Source organism: Diabrotica undecimpunctata, chromosome 5 (assembly GCF_040954645.1).
Source record: "Diabrotica undecimpunctata isolate CICGRU chromosome 5, icDiaUnde3, whole genome shotgun sequence".
In the NCBI taxonomy this organism is placed as follows: Eukaryota; Metazoa; Arthropoda; class Insecta; order Coleoptera; family Chrysomelidae; genus Diabrotica; species Diabrotica undecimpunctata.
Genome location: NC_092807.1, coordinates 162,398,834 through 162,424,693, shown reverse-complemented (window position 1 = coordinate 162,424,693; position 25,860 = coordinate 162,398,834). Strand labels below are relative to the sequence as shown.

At 32.2% G+C, this 25,860-nt stretch overlaps 1 protein-coding gene across 4 annotated transcripts in view; it reads right to left on the bottom strand.

Moving 5' to 3' along the window:
* Positions 1 to 25,860, bottom strand: part of LOC140442068 (tyrosine-protein phosphatase non-receptor type 11-like) — a 92,233-nt gene that overhangs the window by 25,066 nt on the left and 41,307 nt on the right. Inside the window, exon 1 of one of the 4 annotated variants that reach the window (XM_072533138.1) lies at positions 24,341 to 24,646. The exons of 2 other annotated variants lie outside the window; for them this stretch is intronic. In XM_072533138.1, coding sequence (XP_072389239.1) covers positions 24,341 to 24,447 — 107 coding nt within the window. In that variant the 5' untranslated portion in view covers positions 24,448 to 24,646. Of the gene's footprint in view, positions 1 to 11,231; positions 11,376 to 24,340; positions 24,647 to 25,860 lie in introns of those variants that run through there. One more of the 4 variants, XM_072533139.1, reaches the window with a different exon arrangement.

The following is a 25,860-nucleotide window of genomic DNA, read 5'->3' as shown; positions in this document are numbered from 1 at the left end:
TACTTAGTAGTAAGTATCCAGATTCGTTTTAACGTAGTAAAAGAGAATTAAGCATACAAAATAACGTGAAATTGTAACCTCACTGTATCTCAAAATCACAAAACTGACAAAATAAACTCCATTTTAAAAAGAATCTACATACATATATCTGGTATCAAAGAGATTCACTTGCTTACAAAGTGTTCTAGTGTTAATGCTCATATAAATGCATCAAACATATTAATCACGGATCTGACGCAAACATTAATTACATTCATATGCAACGGTAGCATAAATACAAAAGCAATTTGCTATTGCATAACTTTTTGATTTTTTTTATATAAATCGTTGTTTTCAATGCTTTTTTCTAGTCGATCAAAACGTGAACAATACTACTGTTATTACTTTTACGTATAAAAAAAACAGCTTTTATTGCCTATACTCGTATGCTAAAAATCTAGTCCTGAAATCATATTATATTCATTGCTCTTTGGTAACGCAATCACAAAAACTGTCAATTATCAACTAAATGCGATTGAAGGAGATAGCCTAGTGGCAAAAGGGGATTTCGTGGCAGATTGAGATCCATGAGATTTTATAACTTCATCATCATCATCATCCAGCCATCATTTATCACGTCCACTGCTGGACATAGGCCTCCCTTAAACTCTTCCATTCTTGGTCTCCAATGTGTAATTTTGCAGTTCCATTTTAGTTTTAATTCCGTTATGCGTTCCACAACATCAGCAATACTCCTCCTTCTTCGCACATCTTCGTTTCTTATTCGGTCGCGCAACGTCACTCCCAGCATAGATCGTTCCATTCGTCTCTGTGCCACTCTCAATTTCGAAGTCGTAGTCTTGGTTAGAGTCATAGTTTCCGCCCCATAGGTCATGACCGGTAATACGCATTGGTCAAATACTTTTCTTTTGAGGCTAATTGGTATGTTGGATCTGTGTTTCTCGCAGTTTTCCAAAGGCTGCCCATGCCAAAGTAATTCGTCTTTGGATTTCGCATGTTTGATTATCACTGCTGATTCTTATATTCCTATTCTATATTTTCACCATTTATCTTGATCCCTTCTATGCAGTTTTCAAGTGCTTGCGTAAATAACTCTTCGGAATATATATTAAATAGTAATGGTGAAAGTACACAGCCCTGTCTCACTCCTCTACTTATCTGTTGCGCATCCGTGCTATTTTCATCTAATGTTACCACAGCCTGTTGGTTCCAATACAGATTTCTGATTATGTTAATGTCATTTTTGTCGAGTCCTTTTCTCTTTAGACATTCCATGAGAATGTTATGTTTAACTTTGTCGAAAGCTTCCTCATAGTCTATAAACGCAACGAAAAGATCTTTTTGTTGGTCTCGACATTTTTGGGTAAGAGTTGTGAAACTATACACATAAGTGTGACATTAAGCTGATTAAACTATAGTCATTACAGTGTTTGGGTTTTTGGTAGCGGAACAAAGGTCGATAGCAGCCATTCTGTAGGTATCTCACCAGATTTGTATATCTTGTTAAATAGTATAGTTATTGTACTTAAATTGTCTTCGTCTATAAGTTTAATCAGCTCGATATGAACTTCATCTGGCCCAGGTGCTCTACCAGATTTTGAGTAGTTTATAGCATGTTGGACTTCAGATTTTAATATTATTGGAGCTTCCTCGTTATAAATTTGTGTCGGTTCCGTTCTTGTGCCCATGAAAAGATCTTCAATATATTTAGTCCATACTTGTTTTATTTCAATTGGGTTATCAATAGGTTTATTGTTTTAGTCAATTAATCGGTTAGGTGTATTTGTTCGGGATTTTCCAGATAATTCTTTCACTTTTTTATGTAATAGCGTAATATTATGAACAGCGTAATTATATGAAGAAAGTTGTCGCTGTTACAAACTTGTTACAAATCAGTACATAAAACGACATAATTAGCATTTACTTCTGCAATTTCAGTATCTTGTCTTAACGTTTTGTAACCTGCTTCCGCTCGCATATGATAAATTTTACTTAATCTGCTTTGTTTCTTAAAAAAAACAGACCAAATGAACTTTGAAAAATTAAAATCAGTAAATTGGAAGACGAGATATTATTTAAAAATAACAAATTATCGACCAAATCAGACATTTTTACTTATAACTTTGCTTTCGCTCGACATAAAAATATTTAAGGCACCTCATTTTAAAGGTATGGTTATAAGCTGCAAAATGAATTTTGAAAAATAATTTTTTATCATTTTCTGACGAAATTATATAAGTTTAAAGTATACAATGTAGGTAAAAACAATCGAATTTGTTTATAACGATTTTTTGGTGGTATGGGATCAAAATATTTAGTATCATGTTACTGAGGACTATAGTACAATGGAAAACGAACATTTTGAGTTTAACTAAACTCATTTTGCTGCAGTTTTCACTCAAATACAGTAATTTAAAATTGACCCAGCTGATGCGCTAAAAAATAATTTCTGCGTGTCTCGTAAATCTCAAATTGTTCATTAATTGTTTCAATGTACATAAAGTATATTTTTTATTGTAGAGTTAAATCAATATTTGAAGTGGTGATAAATTGTATCATTTTTATAGTGTTTCTGTCCGGATTTTCAATAATACTAATGTTAATACCTTCATAAAATTATCTAACCATCTTCTTTGGCTAAAAGACAAATGCGGAAAGAAAACCAAGCCTTATCGAACAAAAAATTGTGTCATAGATATTTTCATTTTTTAGAATAAACTGGCATGTTTTCCTATTAAACTCGCACAAAATACTTACATAAAAGTATTAATTTCAAACTTTATCGTTATTACGGGCATCTTATTTGACTTTCACATACAAAACATAATCCTTTATCACCACTGTTAGTGTAATTCGTGTAAAACATTAGCGAAACCATTTCTATACATCACACACACATATAACATCAATTCCAAAACAATTTCAACGCACTAATACTAACAAGAATCCGCATCTTTTCCATTGCAATTCAAAACATTTTCGCTTTTACTAGTAGAATCTAGACGCAAGCGGTCAGAAATGTTTTATACACAGTAGCGAATTTTTAACGAGAAATTAAAAAAATGGTAGAGACACACCAAATTGTTTACAATCAAAAGTACCAAAACACACTCTTATTGAAAATCCTCCGTAAGTGATACTCACTGAGAAATAGAACACTTTTATATTGAGACCGTCTGAATCAAGCTTTCCCGAAAATCTCCCATTCTATGTCATATTTTACGTAAAATTCGTATTGTGAACATGATATTTTATGAAAATTCAAAGGTGACATTTTACGTAACATTTTTTGTAAAATGTTACGTAAAATACAGCTATACTCAAACAGTTTCAAAGGTCAAAGGGTTCTGTTAATAGTCTACGGGTCTGAAGTGTAAGGACAGCTGTAAGCAAATCCAAACAGCTCTCCATAATAACTAGATGTTACCCTCTAATCTATATAAACGAGATATAGCTGACAACTATAGTTCACAATACAGATATATTCGCGGTAACATATATTGCAGAACGCTTTAAATGCGGCGACGTTTAACCCCATTTCTTCTACAACCGACCGGATCCCTATGCGAAGCTTTTTGTTGGGAAACAGTTCGTTAGTGCAGTGTAGAGTGATGTTTACTGTAATTTGACTATTTTGAATGATAGAGTAGTGTCCGTGGGACAATATGGTCGAAAATATTGCGTAAGATAATACCACTGATTTTGTAGAAAGTGCCAGTGCCAATGTGAATATAATTTCTGAAAAAAAGTACCCATAAAGAAGATTTGAATCATTTTAAATGCTGAAACACAGCAAATATGTTTCAATGTGTATAAAAATCTACATACGATTTTCGGCTTCGATGAAAAACGGTGGGTAACAGCAACTTCTGATTTCCCAGAAATTTCACTTACACCTGTATACAAAATACTGGATAAAAAAAAAGCAAAAGCACATATTATATCACAGAAAGTGATGGAGTCGAAGCAAGCTGGGCAAAAATGAAGTCTAATATCTTAGCCTCGGTCAAGGAAGTTTTTGGTGAAAGAAATATAAATAAAAATAAATCGTTCCCAAGACGAAGAACTCTATGGTTGTGTACAGAACTGAAGGAAAAATGTAAAGAAAAGAAAAAAACATACCTGAAATACATGTCATCGAAAATACAACAGGCACACCATAATTACAAGACAATTAGAAACGAAACACATGCACTTGTAAGAAAAATAAAAACATTAATTAATAAAATTATAAAACACAATAAAATACCGGAAGAATGGAGAACGAGCGAACTAATTCTACTATTAAAAAAAAGGAGATACAAAACAGCCAAAAAACTACAGGATAAGTTTAGCAGATGAACAACAGGGTTTTCGTAGTGGAAGATCGCGTACAGATGCAATATTCGTTATAAGGCAAATTACTGAGAAATCACTAAAGTATAATAGACCAGCATTTCTGTGTCTGATTGCCATAAAGAAAACGTTTGCCAGAGTGAGACTCAAATATGTAATCCACCTTCTGTATAATAGAGAAGTTTCCCTAAATATTATAAAAACTATCTAAAACATCTACCAAAACAATAAAATGGAAGTCAGAATAGATAGAAAACTTACAGAACCTATAGAAATAGGCAGCGCAATAAGACAAGGGGACTCATTGAGCCCCATTCTCTTCAATTTGATCATGGATGAAATCATCAAAAGCGTTAACAAAGAAAGAGATTACATAATGGGAAACAAAGAAATAAAAATATTCTGTTACTTAGACGACGCAATATTAATAGCCCAAGATGAAGATGGCCTGCAAAGACTGGTCCACAGATGTAACGTAAGAGCAAAATAATTTAATATGACAATCTCATCTCAAAATAAAACAACAGTAGTCAGCAAAGAAATGGAGACCTGGACAAAGAAGTGAGAGATCAAGTACAAAAAGCAAATAGACTGGCAGGATGCCTTAATAATACTATATGGCGAAACAGACACATTAACACTGAGATAAAGTCAAGAATTTATGAAGCCAGTGTAAGACCAATAATGACATATGCCTCAGAAACAAGACCCAAGCCACAACGCAAAGGCTACTAGAAACGGTAGAGATGAGATTACTGAGAAGAATTACAGGAAATATGCTGAGAGATCGAAAGAGATGAGCAGACGTTAGAAGAAAATGTAACGTACAGTGTATAAATGAATGGACAGAAAATAGAAAAAAAGAATGGAATAACCATATAAGCAGAATGGAGGAGACCTGTGTCGTCAAAATAGTAAGAGATAAGTCACCAATCGGCAGAAGAAGTATCGGACGACCGCGCAAAAGATGTTAGGACGATCTTATTATCTTTTTCTCACCCTATAGTAGCGATAAAGCATAGAAATTCCTAAGATTTCAACGGCATTTACGACTGTAGTCGTCGAGACTACCTCGTCACTTTTACTGGTAGAAATCGAATATCGACAATCCAAAGATGGCTAAACATTTAGAAAATGCAATAAAAATGCCATTATCATAACTCAGAGTCACAGTCTATCGTCGGCCTACTCCAATGATGGATACGATTTAAACCGAGGTATCCTTGACACTTTATATAAGAAAAAAAGTACCACAATAACTATAAATGTAATTAATACGTAAGTTAATAGGCAGGTACTTCGGATAAACGTGTTCATTGAGATAACCTTTAGTGAGATCACATTTGTAAAGGTTTTTATGGGCTTCAGATTTTGTAATATCTTAAACAGCATTTACAAAAAACTGATTTTCGTGAGTTTATTGTGATGCTACTAAAAAAAAACTAAGAAGTGTTTACGAAGACTGAGTTTACCAAGAATTTGCAGGTTTTCCAAAAGTTTACATATGACAAACAGTCTATAAGAAACGCATAACACAGCAGAACCGATTATTTAAACCAAGATCAAGAAATTCTATACATACACCGTTCGCATTCTGGTAAACATACATACGCAAAGAGAGTTGAGTAAAGAATTAAGTAGTATAGTTGGAAAATCAAAAAGTAAAATTTTAAAATATAGAAATCAAAAATTTAATCTTATTTACCTTGAACAATGTGTCTAATCACTTATAGATTTATCGCGGGTTTGAAAACCGGCTCGTTTTAAGGGTGAAAGGGAAAATCACCGAAACTTCGACCGTCTGCCGAACGAAGCGTGTCTAAACTAATGAAATTATCGAAAATATGTTAAAAGTTCGGAGTAACTCGGTGCCGGCGTCGTCAACATTAAGAGGAAAACCTTTCCGACTTATTTACGATCGTCGGAGGTTAATTAGAAATTTAAATTTTCGATAATCAACATTAAACCGCGAATCGATCTGATTTCATTTTATGAAATTATAATACTGAAAATACTACGCAGATACGTTGTGTGGGCGAATACAAACTGATCCTGTGTGTGTAATTTTTCATTAGAAAAGACTGTAAAATATTTAAGAGGTGAGGAAAAACACAAAGAAAAACTATATGCCAACGTAATGTGTACTTTTTAATATGCACTTACAGGGTGAGTTTTGTGTGACATCGGTCGATAATTCTATTTTGGTCCAATATATCCAAAAAACTTATTTAAAAAAAATGTAGGCAATGGTATTCTCCATACTTGGAAAATATGTGGAATTCTACAGGGTGATTAATACCTACGTGGTATACAAACATAAATTTTTTTAAATGAGCCACCCTATATATTTTTTCATATTTATATTCCTCTCATAATGCTTGTTCTTATAATATTGGGCTTTGCATTACTATACATAGTATTTAACAAGTTATTACCATATTTATTTCGAAATCCCCATGAAATCAACACCATGTATATAAAAAAGTAATGCATAAACAATTATTTATTTTATATAATAAGTTAAAGAATATATAGTAGTTTTTAAATAAAGTTTAATTGAAATCATTGACTAAAATTTGTATACAGAAAAAATTTCTCAATTTTTCCATGGATCGCCCTGTATTTTATTTTTTAGAAATATTGCATTTACGATACTCTTCCATTTGCATATAGCATTCTCTATTTTAAACTCATTATTTTCCGGGATTTATTTTCCGGGATATTTTTAGTTTTCTTCAAATTTTCGGGAATACATTTAATTTTTGTAAGTAAAAATAAGTATTGAGTATTGAGTGATAATATAACAAAATTATTTTTATTCAATAAGTAATAAACCAAAAATATAAACCATAATAATATGTAATGAATGTAACAATTAATGTAATATTAAGGAAATAAGTCTAAAGTAAATATTCAAAATGCCCACCTTCAACGCCTATACAAGTTTGCAACCTATGTTCAAATGACCGATCCACATTTCTTAACATTTGTACGTCAATTTTATTAAAAGCTTCTCTTATTCTATTTTTCATATCATCTGGCGTTGTTGGAGACTTCTGGTATACAAAGTCTTTTATATAGTCCCACATGAAAAAATTAATTTTGGAGAATTCCTGTGATCGCTGTGGCCAAACAGTTGCCTATCCAGTATCTGCCTATCTCTCAGAAAAGTTATTATTTAGATGATTGTGAATAGGGGCAGTGTGGTGAACTGAAGCACCGTCGTGTAAAAAACCACATTCGTTGTCGAATATTAAGCGGTACATTTTGCAGTAGTATTGACAAATGATTATTTAGAAAACATAGATATATGGCACTATTTACACGACCGTTAAAAAAATGTGGGCCAATCACATAATCGCGAAAAATACCACTCCAAACCACCAAGACCACCTAGTTTGACTATGAGTGTTAACAAAATAGGGATTGCCTGATGCATAGTAATGAAAATTATGCTGCTTCACGGTTTCATTTTTGTGAAATGTAGCCTCATCTCCAAAAAGCAGATAATCGAAAAAAAATCGGTATCTTTGCACTTGCTGCTGAGACCATTTACAAAAAGCTAATCTGAGTTAATAATCGCCGACTGTCAATTATTGATGTAACTGTACGCTATAAAGATGCAGTTTACGTTTATAAAGAATTTTTGCCGCCGAAGTTTGACTAATGTCATGTTGACGTGAAATTTCACTAGTGCTGATGTGGGAATCTTCAGTAGTAGCTATTAGTCCTTTTCTTCACTTGCAACAGTTTTGGTTCTCTCATATTTTTTTTCATATACAACTGACTGCGAACAAAAAGATCCATAAATTTTTCAAAAGCTCTTACATTTGGCTTCCTTCGTTCAGGATATCGCTCGTGATATATTCTGGATGCAAGATCATATCTGTTTCTCTTCTACAGAAAAATTCATTTTTAACAAGAAAGACAAGTCACACAGACCGATTAAAAAGGTAATAATATGAAAACTGTAATTTTTTCAAAGCCTACTTTTTACCTTTGTAACTGACACAAATGGCCTTTTACTTATTATTAACTGCGCGTCACAATCTGCAGTTAGGAATGTTTTATTAAAAATTCCTGGCTTAGAATACTGTTAATAACGTATGGTCCTAAAGTTTTGGGAAAAATTTCAAAAGCATATAACTCTGACCACAATAATCTTATATTTTTATTAAATTATTCAACAATTTAACTTAACTATCCTTATTATAAATCAAAATTCAAATGACAGACAAGGGACCATTATTTTCGATTTGCCTAATAATTCCCCTGACACGTTGCATCATCCTTTGGACGACCTCAGCGTCAATTTCTCTAATTTTTGTATATATGCGGCGTCTTAACTGTTCCTGATTTTGTACTTCCCATCCGTTATTATAGACTTTCCGACTTAATATTGCTTAGAACTCTTCAATTGGACGAGCCTGAGGTAGGTTGGGGGGATTGTCTGCTTTCGGTACAAGGGTAATGTTGCTAGTTTCGTACCAGTCCCTTGTGATCCTCGCGTAATGACATGAAGCAAGATATGCACTCGCCTTAACGCGCGGCAACATCTCGGAATTCTCTCTAATTGATCCTCTGTGTATTTTGGAGCTTTCCTTCTTTTCCGGTAGTTAATATTGTTACTCGATAGAGTCCTGTATACTGTAATCTTTCTAACATGAAATCTTCTGGCCAGTTTTCGCTGTGAGGCCCCAATTTTGTTCTTAGCTGCTTCAATAAGTCTTGCCTCTCTTATATGGTTCAAAATCCGCGGTCGGCCACTTTTACGCAAGTTAACACATGGTATCCCTTCTTCACATTCTCTGATTGTGCGATAAATTGTCGATTTGCTTATGTTTTGATCTCGATAAATAATAACAATTTTATAAGACATTTTGCAGAGCACAAACCAAAATATTCTGCTTTGTTTATTAAATGTCAATAACTGATGACATTTCAATTCCATGGCCTTCTTTGTTAAATGCATTTTGCTTCTCAATCAGACCAGGTGAATTTTTTCCCAAAACTTTAGGACCATACGTTATAACAATCTAAAAATTCTTACATCTGTATATTGTTTTGCTTTCTGTTTTGTGTGAGTTATTTAGTGAATAAAAATTGTTATATTATTATACAAAACATATTATCTTGTAGGAATTTTAGGAATCTTGTATTTCATTAAAGAAATATGATATTTCCATAATATAACATTTATTGCATATTTTTATGGTTTATATATTTTTTTAGTTACTTATTAGATAAAAATAATTTTATTATATTATCACTCAATACTCAATACTTATTTCTACTTAAAATTGAATGTATTTCCGAAATTTGAAGAAAACTAAAAATATCTCGGAAAGTAATATGTATAGGTATAGGAAATGCTATATAAAAATAAATGAGTATCATAAATACAATATTTTTAAAAAATAAAATACACGGTAATACATTTAAAAAAATTGAGAAAATCGTAATTTTGTTTTGTAGTTCACCCTGTATAGAAATTTTTGTCAATGATTTCAATTAAACTTAATTTAAAAACTACAATATATTGTTTAGTTTAATAAACAAAATAAATAATTGTTTATGCATTACTTCTTTATATACATAGTATTGATTTCATAGGAATTTCGAAATAAAGATAGTCATAACTTGTTAAATACTCTGTATACTAACACAAAACAAAATACTATAAGAACAAGAATTATGAGAAGAATACAAATTTGAAACAATATATAGGGTGTCCCATTTAAAAAATTGTATGTTTGCTATACCACGTAGGTAGTTATTAATCACCCTGTAGAATTACACATATTTTCCAAGTATGAAGAATATCATTGCCTACATTTTTTCTAAATAAGTTTTTTTTTGGTATTCTATACCATAATGGAATTATCAACCGATGTCGCACTAAAAACTCACCCTCTATATAAAACCGAACTCCAATACTTATCCGAAGTTATTGATATTGCCAATAATTTGAAAAATAAGATTAATTATGGATTAAATAAGGTGTCTACAAGGATTGAAAACGTATGTACGACGATTATTACAGTAACCATTGGCTCATACTAGTAATAACTTAGCTCAGTTGATAACTGCTTGAGCAGTACCCATTTATAAGAAAAGACATCCGGCCGACATTGAAAATATCGTCCAATAAGTATTTTTGGTGTCTTTTGTAAATATTTTAAAAAGGCTATTTGCAGGTTGACTCGGCCAGCTAATAATCTATGTATTCAGTACTCAATTGAAGCCATAGAAAAAAATTAGTTAGCTTTAGGGATATTTTTAGATCTGTCAAATGCTTATGATATCTAACAATAAAACACTGAAAGCTTTGCTTTCAAAACTTCCCCCAAAATTTATAATATCTAATCAATACAGCTGTTTCCGCCGTGTATGTGTCAAGTGATCTATTTTCGCCCAAAAACTTACATCGGTCAAGCTGGTAGAACTTTTAACAAACGTATACCAGAACATAAAAGAGCTTTCAATAATAGAAAAACAGATTCTACATACGCACTTCACCTTCTAGACCATAATCATTCTTTTAATGACGAATTTCAAATTATTTACGGCAAAGGCACTCTGCCGAAACCGCTGTAGTGATAAGATATTATAATAAATATTGTGGAAGTTTTGAAAACAAAGTTTTTAGTGTTTTATTGTTATATAAAATGAATGTCCATCAAGTAACGGTCGAATCCATCACTTATGATATCCTTGATCAAAAAAATGTTAGTGATGTAATTTTTTATATTCAATCTACAGATAATATTAAACGTATCAGTAATATAATATTGATCTACAATGAACAATACGTAATGTGTAAGACATATCGGCGCTTCTCGTGATTACACATGTCAATATGTAAACTAGAGTAAACTAAAAAAGTGACCACTTACGCCCATTCATCGCTTGATCGTTTACTTCCAATCGACCACTGTCTGAAAAACCACCCCATGATCAACTAAAAACCACCAAACTTTTTACCGATCTCAACATCACTTTACGTATGTTCAAAAATCCTTTCGACGGCACACAACACATTGATTAGCAGACCAATACTACTTTTAACACGTTATTATAAACACATTAACATCTGCTGCTGTCGTGACACCGCGAATACAAAAAACAACACACTTTAAACTCGTTTTTGTTTACATTTGCATTCAAATATTTGATTTCAAGACTGGTTACCGAAAGTATTCGCGAAAAAATCGAGTAATTAAAAGAAACACAAACAGTAAACGAGTTCTGGGGTGAAGAAGTCAAAGAAACGATAAATTGTTTATCCAAATAGTAGTCATACAAGCAAAGCGAGAAACGTTCAAAAAGTTACTTATTTTTTTGAAATATTTGTTTATGCACTTAACCCTTGAGTGCCCTCGCAATTAAAAGTAACGAAAATGCCTAAGCGGGGTACCTTAGGAACCCCAACTAATTTTTATGTAAAATATTAACTCTTTAGCAAATTGTAAAACTTACTTTTATTTAAAAAAAAAAAAAGCTTTCAGATTTGCAGTGCCTATGGTGTGTAGAGAGCAAAAAAATCATTCAAATGATTGTCATTTTTGTGTACTGTCGATGTTTCTTTCTGAGTCTCCTCTAGGTATTGCTGACATTTTAAATAATAGTGAATCAGAATCTGATGCAAATGGTTCAGTAAGTGATGATGAATTTCAGTGTCCTTCAGAAAATTTACAACCAAAGTTGTTTACAAGCTGAGTTAGATGACTTAGTAAGAGATTTGGGTTTGACAAGGAAAAAATCAGAATTGCTTGGCTCAAGATTAAAATAAAAGTATTTGTTGTCGCCTGGTACATCTATTTACAGAGATTATCTAAGTACAGGTACAGAGATCGACAGTTTGGTCAGTTATTTAGGCAGGAAGAGGATTTGGTCTACTGATATTGGTGGTCTAATGAATGAGTGTGTTATTGAGTATAATAAGAATGATTTGTGCTTTTTATAGACTCTTCAAAAACAAGTTTAAAAGCTGTACTCTTACACAATGGGAACACTTATTCTTCCCTTCCTATTGCTCATTCCGTCCATATAAAAGAGACATATGAAAATCTTGACACAATTCTACAGAAAATCAACTATTTAGCTCACAATTGGATGATCTGTGGAGATTTAAAAGTTGTTTACATTCTACTTGGTTAACAAAAGGGATTTACAAAGTTTCCATGTTTTATTTGTGAATGGGACAGTAGAGCAAGAAGTAAACACTGGTCCGTAAAACAATGGACAATAAGAAATGTCTTAACACCTAGCGAGAAGAATATTTTTTACAAAATTTTGGTAGATCCAAAAAAGATCCTCCTTGCACCTCTACACATTAAGTTAGGCTTAATGAAACAGTTTGTTAAGGTCCTGCCTAAAGGTTTAGAATGTTTCAAGTACATGAGTGGAAAGTTTCCCCATCTATTAGAAGATAAGCTGCCCAAATTTTAATGCCATACCGCCCTGGTTTCGATTTGTTGAATTGCCGATAAACATATCCCAAATTTCTCTAAATAGAGCAAGTTTATCTGGTTCTTTTTTCTAGGGTATTCTTGTCATCAAACCTCAAAAATACTGAAATTTGTTCAAATCTGTCTCTGGAGATGGCCGCAGTGGAAAATGATCGACGTATAGATGTGTCAGTAAATCTCATCTCTCTTGTGGATCATTTTTTACATCTGAGGGCACCTGCTTTGATAAAGACACCGATAAAACAGTCTAATTCTTCTCTTTTAAACCGAGTCTATTGCTTTGGATTAGTAGGCTTTTTTTATTCCAGTCGTCAAAATATCTATCTCCTTCTTTCTTTGTGTAACAACAAATTTTGTCCTTTAATTCTGTTGTTATATATAAATTAAATATTTCTATAAACGTATTGGCATTATTACTATACAGAGTGATACCTGGACGAGCATCAACTACGTTTTTCAGTAACCTTCTCGTTGAAGGAAAGAGACGACAAAACCATTGCATTCCAGATTTTGCGGTTAATTTAAGGACTGCCTCATCTATGTCGCATTCATTAACTCATCCTGGTTCCTGGTCTGAGTCCTCTTCACTTTGAATTTCTACATTAACTTCTATTTTTGAACTCACGTCTCTCACGATCCGCATCATCTTCATTTTCTGCAACTTCATCATAATCCATTTCGTAGTCATCTGATTCATCATTCCAATTTTGAATAATGCTTTCTAACTCCTCTTGTGTTAACGGTTTTTTCTTGTCAAACTTGCTCATATTTCTAACACAACATGGATAAAAATCTCAACAAGTAAATATTATAAATTTGAAACGTAGATGCCTAAGTGGGGTACTGGCGGAACCCCAGCGCACTTTTTTCGCCGTAACAAACAACCAACAGGAGGCAGCTCTGAGTATAAACTAAAAATGAGTGACGAGGCTTTGTTCCAATATATATCTACTTCAATGCATATTTTTCTTAGGTACCCCGCTTAGGCATTCAAGGGATAAAAAAAAACAAATTTGTAACAATACGGCAATAGAACCAACAAAAAAAAATAAAATACTAGATGTTTTGTTATCTATTCTGATGTTCCTATATTCCTAAATGCCTCTAGTAAATATATGTTCACCCTATGTTTGTTCGTTAACTTGATTGATCTCTTGCAGTTTTGCTATTCTCGTACTATTTTCATGGAGACTCGATGAATTGTGTTAACCATTTCAATATTTTTCCTCCGCTTTTCAGTCTTTTTTCGTGCTTTTTATTTGTTTTGAAGTGATAAAAATATAGTTTTGGTTTAACTAACTTTTATTTGCGGATAAAAGAAGAAATAAGGCAAGAGATGGTATATACTAGCAATTATGGGAATACAAATGAAGAGAAACACCTCCTCAGATGATATAAAGTGACAAGAAACCAACTTGAACATGGATAACCATAGTACTGACCAGAAACTAGTGGAGAAGACAAGAGATATATGTCTAAAAGAACAAAAAATAAAGAATAATAGATTAGTTTCAATAAGCTGCATCAAATACCGTCACATCATCATCATTTTCTTTCTAGTGAAAATTTGAAACGAAAGTAACTCATCTAGAAAACTAAACGCAATGGACAGACATAATTGGAGAAAATATCGAATCTATCATTATTATCAACACGTGAATCTAATCCAGTTGACAAGTATCTATTTAAACATTCTTAATTACCATTTACATGCAGCAGCACAACTTGTAGATCTCGTGCAACATTACCAACCAGTGCAAATACGTTGCATATTTCCAATTAAAAAATTCCTGCAGAGACAATTATGTCAGTAATTCCAACAATTGCGCATTGACCAAACGATTATTTCATTTTCATTTATTTGCAATGTGACTGTACGAGTGCAGCTCCACCTTTCACTATTTACCTGTGGCGCCCGATTCTTGGACACCCACGTGATTCATTTACTGTTTGTTTTGCGTTTTATCATTCGAGACAATCAATCTTACGTTTACTGATGTAAATTTGGCGAGGGCGTGCAATGTGCCTCGCCTACTATGTCTGTTCATCATAACAAATAATCTAAAATCAATCGACCAAGTTTGCATAAGTTTGTTAAATTTATTTTCGAGATGAGCGTCGTCAAAATAACACTGCGCAATATTTCAGTTTCGTCAATATTATTCGACCAAAAAATGTATTTTGTTATTTATTTTATAGATTATTTATTTTATTTATCTTACAATACATCTAGCGTAGTACAGGACATTTCTGAACGTAAAAACGAAAGAGAGGTACGAAGGGCAATAGCCAAAAAAATCAATGCTGCAAGAAAAACTACTCTGGAATTAACACTAACGCTGGGAGGCAGCAGAAATACCGAACGTTGAAAAGTACTTAATTCTGTTCAAAATAGAATTCAGAATTTAAATCCAAATTGCCTACAGTATTTTTTAACCAACATTCTTGGTTATGTTTCTCCCCCCTTTTTGTCATAAATTTATTACATCCTTTTGTGTTTACAAGACATTTATTTAAATAATTACACTTTCACAATATTCATATCCCATTTTCTCTTTATAAAATTCTACAGGATCTGCATACATATTGTGACCGAAAACTCACATATTATGTGGTAAGATTTGTCAATTTATTGTTTATTTATTCGGTGTAAACAAGTGCAAAAAAATAACAATAACAATTAAAATTTACTAAAATTAAATAAATCGTCAATATCACAAAATAAAAGATAATAAAATATACAATCCATTGCAAAATTTAACTAAATTGCAAATTGCATAATAAAATCTTACGAATTAGTTTACGAATAAGTTTAAGTTGCTGCATGTGATAATTGCCGTTTAAGTTGCCAAATATATATAAAAATACTTTAGTTGCCTGTACTTAAACATACTGTAATTTCTTATTCGTTAAGAAACTCTTCCACTGAATACCTAATATGGTCTTTCAGACAGATAGGTTTTGTCAATTTATGGAACTTAGGAAAGAAGTTGTAAACATAAGTTGGAATGGGAGATGGTTGTATAATTTTTTTGCCGAATATAATATAGATTTCTTTACTAACTCAGTGGACGGGATTGGTAAATACACATCAAAGTTTGAATTTCTGGTGGAGTATTCATGATTAGGTCTTGCTGGAAAAACATTTAGGTGTTTACGAATTAAGCAAACAGTTTCTAAAATATATAAAGAGGGAAGAGTATTCTACTGAGGCCACAAAGATACCGTATTGCTCTTTTTTGTAATTTAAAAATAACATCAGATTGGGCAGCTGTACTAGATCCCTAAAAAGAAAGGCCATATCGAAGATGAGACTCGAACAAAGAAAAATATGTTATTTTGGAAGATGCTAAATCGATTTCCTTCAAAACAGATCTTATTGCATAGCAGGCAGAGGCTAGTTTCTTACTTAAATCGATATGAAGGGACCATTTAAGGTTGCTGTCTATAAAAATACCAAAAAATTTTACGGAATCAACGATACTGATCTGGATATTATTAAGAAGCAAGGGTTGAAGAGCTCCTTTATAGGATAGTGCTACTGTCTTATCCACGTTAAAAGAGAGCAAATTAGAGTGGGACCAGGTCTTTGTTTTAAGTAGATCAGAAGTTAAAGTTGCATGAAAAGTGGCAATATAAGAGTTCCTCCAGGTAATACTTGTATCATCAACAAAAAGAAAAATTTTTCCATCGATTTTGAAGTTAGTAATGTCATTTATAAAGATAAGGAAAAGTAGAGGACCCAGTACTAAACCTTGTGGTACTCCACATACAATGCTTTAGTGACTAGAGTCAGTATCATTTGCTCTAGTTGTTTCCTATTCCTCAAGTAAAATTGGAACCAATTCAAAGAAATACCTCGAATTCCGTAGAAATTTATTTTTTTTATCAAAATGTCGTGATTTACACAATCAAAAGCTTTGGCATTGTGACAAAGAACAGTGGCAGTATAAAGATTATTGTTTAATGCTTGATAGACCTTGTGTAGTACAGAAAACATAGCATTTCTGGTACATTTATTAGATAAAACGCCGAACTGACTTTGTAATAAAATATTGTTTTCAACGAGAAAGGACATAAGTAGAGGTTTTATATGTCTCTCAATAATTTTGAATAGGACCGGTAGTAAGGCAATAGGTCTATAGTTGCAGACATTAGATTTTTCACCACCCTGAAGAGGAATAATAATGGCTGTGTTTGGGCACTCTTGAAATATACCTTTTTCAAAGGAATCGTTAATTAGTGAGATCAGCTGCTTCTAACACATTTTTTGGGAGATTTAAGAAAATTTTTATGGATAGTCCATCAGTACAGAAAGATTTGCTATTGAGACTACTGATTGTTTGGATCAGTTGAGATTTATCAACTGGTTTTATAAAGAATTAATTCGAGACATTTTTTGAATTGGGGTGATAGGAAATAGGATCTTGTTGTGGCAAAATAGTTGATGTTATATTTTTACTCACATTACCGAAGGATATAGAAAACGATATAGGAAGTATATTTATATGGGGTTCTTCTCCGGAGCCGATAATGGCCAGCAGCCTGTTTTCGCCCGTATCAAATGTTTTCTTCGAACGTCGTTCAACTGCGGTGTAAGTGTTAGTTTTATTGACTCATTTTTTTTTTCGTTATTAGGAATATAAATTTTACAATCAAAATCATTATTGGGACTGGTTTATGAGACTATTTTTAATCTTTTGAATTTATTACGTTATATGGTTTGGTAAAGAAAGTCACGTATCTTGTTTAATTTTTTAAGTATGCTACCTGCCTAATATTTGAGTTTAACTTAATTTTTAGGTAAACCAAATTAAGATCTTATCTCGGTTCCAGGTTACAGCCTAAGATCTTTTTAGTTATCATTTTTTGTGTCGGGAAACTAACATAAATTGAATTAATGTGCGTTTAACATATTTTTTTATTTATTTCAAGACAGCAACCTGTTTTTAGCTATTAGCTTATGAACGATATTTGCCAGTTTATATATTTTTATTTTTTTTTAAGATTTGATAAATACATGTTAGCTAATTGTTGAAATTGACATGTATTTGTTTATAATTATTTTAGAATAATTTAATTTAATTTAATAAAAATATTTTTGATATTTTGTCGAGCCACTTATGATGATAATGATTTTTGATACTTAAATAATCTCTTTCAGAAGAGTAAATATGTCGATATACTACAGAATTATAGACGATATATTAGGTATAACATAACAAAAAATATCCGTTGATTTCGGTAAAAATTGTGTTCAAACTCGTATAGAAAATGTTGTATTTTATCCCACCTGTAAACTGTACCAACCTTCAATAGAATGCATTTATTTAATTATTATAACTACTTGGTCCTACATAGATATGGCCAAAATGGTGAATCATGGACAAGCTATAACTGTTTCGTATTATTTTCATGAGAGTAATGTTAGTACAGGCAATTTAGTGACCAGCAAAAATATTTGTTAGTATTAATATTGTAAAAGATTTAAAGTCTATAAAGGTTTTTCCAAAGTCGTAAGAACGCCGTCCTGTTGAAAAAAAAAATAGACAAGTACGCATAAAAGACACATAGTTAAAGAACACCATAGAAAAGGTCACGTACAAAATCTGTTATAATTCAGCCTTTTATAATTTTAGTCACATGAATGCTACTTCTTGTTGCTGTACAATTCAGTACTATAATTATTTTGTGTATGTTAGCACACGTTTTTGTTTTATTGATTTCTGATGACTTACTTGTCACTTGTCACTGGTCTCTGTACACTTGTAATTGTAAAACAATAAAACTTATTTCTTTTCTAATTAAGTGTAATAATAGTGTTATTATTAGTAACCTGCATAACACTTCTCTCTCCACCTTTGATAATTTTCTCTTAAATTTCTTATTATTTTTGTTATATCTACCTTGCTATCAGTTTACGTGCCTATGCAACATCCTAGCTTAATATTACTAATAAGGTTCTTATTTTACATCCTGTTTTACTCGTCATTTCCGCTTTTAAAAATGTTCTTGTAAGATAAAAAATTATTTGGTCGAAAGCAATAAAATTTCACTAGACTATTTGCTACTAGTAACTAGTAACCATCGGGCTGGCAGTCCGTTCCATACCAAATGCGGTTCCCATATATTTACCTTTGCATTGTAATTAGACGCTAGAAACTGTGTGAAATCTACTAATATGGTCAGGTTACACTAGAAGAATTTTACTCGGGCATGTTAAGTAAAATATGGAGATTTTTCTTTTAATTAAAGACAATATATCGAGAAGATACAGTTTGTTATTGAATTCATAAATAGATAAAGGTGAAAATGGTCGAGGTAATGATTAATGTCTAGATTAAAAATTAGGATAAGGAAATGTGTTTGAATGTGAAATTGTGGGTTGACGGGAACTGGATACCTTCAAGATTTAGGTACATGTAGTAGATATTTTTATTTAAGACTTGAGATTTAAGTGATAGTTTAGTACTCATACTCATAGAGCTATTTCTGGTTCGTACATTCTCATATTCAGAGTTGTTACATTGTATTTTGAGACAGACTTTCGGAACCGCTCATTTCTAAATTTGGGCATCATTTAGCCATAAAGTGAAGAGTTTTTGTCCTTGAAAAAAATTGATGTATGTTAATATGTTTATTGTATGGAAAAAATAAGTTCCTTCTATAGATGAGTAAATTACGATGTTTTTGTTACATAAAGGGTCTTCTAAACAGGTTGAAATCAATACGCCCTGCAAGGATTTGACTTGCGATGACGGCTTTCAAATTATTCTAGCAAACCTCGGATAGAGGAGCGATCTATTAAATATTTACATGCAACTATGCAACTTAGAAAAAAAGATTTTTATACCATACTATGACGTATTGCCCACCGACCATATATAAATGCATATCAAATACAGACAAAAACAAAAACAATTTGTTTTGATCTTGGTCCAAGATTATAGGAGATAAAATCAAAAATAAATGTGACTCGAGAATTTAAAAAGCCCATAAGTATACAAGAATTTGCTTAATTGACGTCAACGTAGCATGTCCTCCATTTTATAAATCCGCAATAAAATTTTATAGGTTAAAACCAATCCCGTCGCCTACACGAAAATATAAATAAGAATTTTTTTTCACAATACGTTTATCGAATGGTCAAAAATGTTGATTGCATTATTTTTAATATTTTTAAAAAATTTACCATGGTAAAAATTAGTAATGGCGAAGTGGCTTATCGATATCCAGTCTGCAACAACATTTCTGAGCAATATCCAAAGATTCCGGCGAGTGTATTGGAGGTTCTATAGTAGAAGTCACAGTTAGAATTCAGTGAAGGTAAGATAGACAATGTATTTCTTACGGGAGAATAACATGAAAAAAAAAATACTATAAAAAAGTAAAATTTATCAAAAACTATTGTCGATAGTTTATCTAAATTTTCAATTATCAAGGGCTTCCATTGTAAACAGATTCTTTGGAAAATAAAGATCATTATAAAGTCATTAGGAGAAGCGAATCAGTTTTAATCTCCATTGTCCACGCAAAACAAATACTAATATACAAATACTAAATACAAATACTAAATAATTCTTTATAAAGAATTTAATACTTATTTATTTTGCCTAAATTATGTTTGTTTACATTCTCAACAATACCTGCCGTGGCGAAAGCGGCTTACCTCAAAGGAACCGCCGAACCAAACAAACAACGCCGATAGCTTTTAAAAATACAACTTAGTCCACTTGCTGACGCATTTTTCAATCTGGAAATAGTGAAAACGCGAATGAAAGAAGTGCAAATAAGGAGCTTTTACTGTAGTGAAAAAATGTTAGCGTACTATAGAAAAAAGTCCTATAGGGAAATATTTAAACCTAAAGAAAGAAAACCTACATTTTTATAAAAAGAATTTGTTTTGATAATGTTATTGCAAAAAATCACTAGGTAAACAAACTAAATAACTTTTAAAATAATTTCTGGATCGGTCTGAAATGTTGAGAGTTTGCTAAGCATCACAAGAACCAACTTTAGAACGCCATATCAAGTATGCAGGTTGATTTAATCTTCTTCTTCTTCTTCTACTTCTTGGAGATCTTTCGATCTGTTTAATTCTGAAGCTGCCTCTGGTTAATTTCCTGGGAGGTAGATTGCCAACTATCCCTCCATCTTTTAGGTGGTCTTCCGGGAGGTCTTGAACCGGGCGGGTTGTTTTCTAGGGCAATTTTTGGGAGTCTATTCTCATCCATTCGTCTTACATGATTGTACCACATCCTCTTACGCTGCCTTCCCCATCTTACAATATCTTGAATTTTATACTGTTCTCTGACGTTTGTATTTCTCACCCTGTCTCTTCTTGTTTTGCCCAATATTGTTCTTAGAGTTTTCATCTCGGCAACCCTTAGCATCTTTTTCGTTTTGTTGGTATCTTCGCGCACTTCTATGCCATATGTCAATGTCATGATCGGTCGTATGCAAGTTTTGTAGATTCTAATTTTACCATCTGTGCGCATATACAGATTTGACCAGACTATCTCCCGCAGACATCCCGACAATGCGGATGCTTGTCTGCATTGTCGAGTTGATTTAAACGATTTCTAAATAATTTAATATTAAATAAATTATTATATTATATTATTAAATAGTTTAATAATTTAATGCAGGTTGATTTAATAAGATTTCTAAACAATTAACGATTTTATTTATTTATAGTTTTAGGGAATCACCCATTATTAATATGTTTATTTATGACAGCCTCTAGAAGAGGTATAGAGCAATCAAAGGGTCTAAAAATTATAACAATATTGTTGTAAATACTTAATTGTTAATATAATTACTGAAACAAGTCCTCCTTAGATAAAAATATTTTTCAACTTTGTTGCTCATAAATCAACGTATATTTAATTCATTTTAGGGTTTTTGTGATGTTTATTTTGGCGCAAAGCAAACCGAATTCCACTCATAATAACTCGTTTTAACAACACACTTACAAATGTATTTTTATACGATTTTTATTTTGATTTGCATCGCTTCAAAGGAAACACTTAAAATTTTTACAGTTGGATACTCATATAGTAACAATTAACAATTTTACATTTAGTGGCTGCATAAGTATGTACGAATACTAATGATATCAATAGCAAACCACTAAATTGATTTTTTTTTTATTTCTGAATGAGTTTTTATTTAGAACTTCAATCCACAAAACTAACAAAGATATTATACCTAGGCACAAGTATTGTCATTTTGTTCATATAGTCTTCATTATCTTTGATCATGAATGAGATCAATATTAAATCCTGAAACAAGGGTCCAATTGGCCCCCAATTGTGTCTTATTTGGCTTCCCTCTTCTACTTTTGGGAAATTATCTCCATACAAAATATATACATACTACTCTATATATACTACTCTTTGTGGTATGTACTAATCTTCATTGCGGTTTGGCTGAAGAAAGCTGTGGTGGAACTAGGTACTACTGTTTCATGTACTAATTATAGAATTAGCAACAGCAAGAACTGTTATACACAATATTACCAAAGCACAGACTTGTCATTTTTAAAATTGAAATAAGTTTCTACTGTCTGCCAGAAAGTGAGGAACAGCGTTGACATGTGCCAACCGTTTCACAAATATAAAATATTTTTTTGATTAATTTATAATGAAAAACGAGTTTCGATTCGAAAAAAATCAGTGTTACGCTTAAAGTGAAAATGAAAATGCTTGATAGTTTACGCCTCTATGGAGTTGTTTGCATCCATATCACGTTCATTTAATATCAACGATAAAAAATCGATAGCTATACAATCGATAAAAAATCCGAAGAATTTTCGGAAGATTCCATCGGAAGGTTGGTTCAATAAATTTAAGGTGCGGATATCACTGCACAGCAATAAAACGTTTGAGAAGCTGCAACGAAAAGTCTGCTCCTGGATTAGAAACAGCAAACGTAGAACTACAACGCTGCTTTGTTCTAATACATCTGGAGATTGTGCTATTAAAGATACATTGATACTTTATAGATCTTTAAATCTTTGTGTGTTAAACAACCAAAACAAAGACGACCTGCCAGTGTTTTGACGTGCTCATAACAAATCGTGAGTTACAAGCGGTATTTTTGTGATTGGTTGGAATAGTTGTTTTTCTGAGGTTGAAACTTATTTGAAATGAAAGAATTTAGACTTTAAAGTAGTTCCAGTTTTGAACAATGCACCAGGTCATCCTCGAGTGAACTTGAAACTATGCACCCAAATATAAAAGTGTAAAAGTTTTTTTTTTTTTTTTTTTTTTTTTTTATTTAGAAATTACAGCCGCTTCCACCATAATGGTTATTAGCGGCGGCTACAGAATTACAAAATTAGAGTTTATAAAATATTCCTATGGATTTTAAGAAATTTACGATATTAATAACAGAAAAATTAGTGCCTAATAAATTACTTAAACTGTTAGGTATGTTAAATGTAAGACGAAAATGGGCAAATCTATGACATTCTTCCATATTCACGGCATATTTACGGAACATATACCTCACAAATTACTGTACATCGTAGTTTATTAGAAGTGATTATTTGCATTTTATAAACAAATGTCCAAAAATGCTGCGTTATATCTCCTGAGTGTTTTCAACAATCCTGCCACATATCCTGAGCTTTCTGTTTGTATGTTGTTAGTAGTACCTACAAGATAAAGCTAGATTTAAAACGTTTTCAATGCATTCATTATGGAGTTTGGAATGACCATAGCAATTCTGCAAAACTGGATACATATAAAATTAATAGACATCGCAAGAAGAGCGGTCCTTGTTTTAAAAGTGTTCATCATAAAGGATATACATTGCTCTGTGTTTTACAGTTGATGTATACTTCTTCGTTCACGTCTTTTGGTATAGAATAAACAAATTTTTGTATATATGCATTAATTTTTTTTTTTGTATTTAATTAAGTAATGGCTTTGGATAACTTGATCCATTCAGCCACGAATTTATCTAAAGCAGACAATGCAGAATTTAAATCCGACAGGATTACTATTTGCTGACCAGATATTTTCTTCTCAATAGTCCATTTCAGAGCAATATATCTTGTGACAATTCTGCGGAATAAATGGGACATTGTTGGTTTAATTGCCAAAATAGATTTTGACCCATCTGTGAAAATCTTATACGGCTTACCAAATTTGACAAGTGGTTTTTGAAGTTGAATGGCGTTGTTATCATCAAAAGTAGGGAAATAAACTTTGGTTTTGGAATAAAGAATATTTAAATTAGATTGGAAGTAATTAGTTTCAGCTGGGATTTCTAAATAGGAAGAAACATTAATTTATTTATTCTTAATCTACTATTGACTTTGATAAAGAAAGTTCTTTAAAAATACATACCTTAAAAAATAGCTGTCAACCTTTGGTAATACGTATTTCCAACTATGACAGTGTAGTCGGCATATTTTAAATATTTGCCGATTTTTATGTTACTTTATTTCTTGTTGATAAATCATAGAAAGAAGAGTATGTATTTGATATATAACTACGTAAATTCGAAATCAAAATGACACTTACTTGTAACTAAAATAAACAAAGGCCCTTCTGAATTCATTCAAAGCAGTGCCGATAATAATAGAAGCAGTAGGTACAGCCAAAACTGAAGGATCACTTCTCTGCTGCATACTTCGTTACCTATCACAAGCACTAGTCCACAAAAATGTCACTAACACATCTGTCCATCCATTACTACTACTATTCCGTCTAAAACAATGGTCAAATCCGACAAAAAAAAAGAAAAACAAAAACAGTAGCACTTAACGTGTAACTCGATGTGAGAGTCGAGTGGAAACTAGAAGACTGCCACTGCTGCGTGACATTACGCGGATTCATTTGTTTATAATAAATTAAGGAGGTGGATGCCGAATAGGACGTGGGCGACAACCGGAGGGGGATTCTTCCTTCTGGTGTGGTGACTCAAAGTCAGACGGTAAACGATTATAACACAGTCGTTTAGGAATCAAACTGTAAAAAAAGACGTCTCCAGAAATATCGCGACAGACAATATGTTTTGTAAATGAAATATTTATCGGAAAAATTATTGTTTTCAAATAAATGGCTCAAATATTCATTCTATTTATAAAAAACTTCAGAAGATGTTTAGTAATGAAACAAATTGACCGTTTTACTAATTGCTTTGGAAGCTTACCAACTTTCTTTCCTTTGGAAGGATGAAATACATGCCATAAAAATCAGTGAATATGAATGAAAAATGGGAGGATTTGAGAACATGTAATAAAAAGCCGATTATTATTAGAGAAGAAAATGAAAATATTGAGGAAAAACTAACTACAATAAAATCATTAAGTAAAAACGTAGGCAACCATTTCACAAGCACTTACAAAATAACGGCAAATAAAGCAATATACAGGGAAGCTAGGAACAAAACAAAACGGCTCTTGTAGAAAGGGTTCTATATTTATATTGAGTTACGCCATAATTGATTGTAATGAAAAGTATATTTGTAACTAATTTTTGACGTTTTCAAAAATGATTATTTCACAAAATAGTGAGGTTACTGTAACCAGAAATTGTTCAGAGTGTTATATTTTTCAAATTTGACGAGTGACTTACTTTGGCCTCGATCTTGTAGGCAAATAGCCATGTTTTTAGTTGAAAATTCTGAAGGTGGTGTTTTTACCCTCGGATGATTGACACATATTAACCCTCAACTGACGTTTTGGGGTCAGGCGGACCCCAGTACTTTTTAAATCCATGTAAAACTTGCAAATTTAGCATTTATGACTGGCTGCGCCATCTACCTTTAAGTTGGTGCACTCGTAAGAAACTCCGATACGCACGTCAACTATGATTCAGTATTGCTCTGAATAGCCAGCGGTAAAGTTCATTTGGGGTCTGTGTGGTACCACGACGTGATTATGAAGACTACAACGACAGAGATTTTTCTCCAGAGAGTGACCATAACTCTGATTCTGAGATAGAAGATCAGGGGGACAATGCTGAAACACTAGAAAGTCAGGCTATAGGTGAAAAAGAAGAGGGGCCAGAAACAACAAATGGAAAGTTTTATTTTGGTA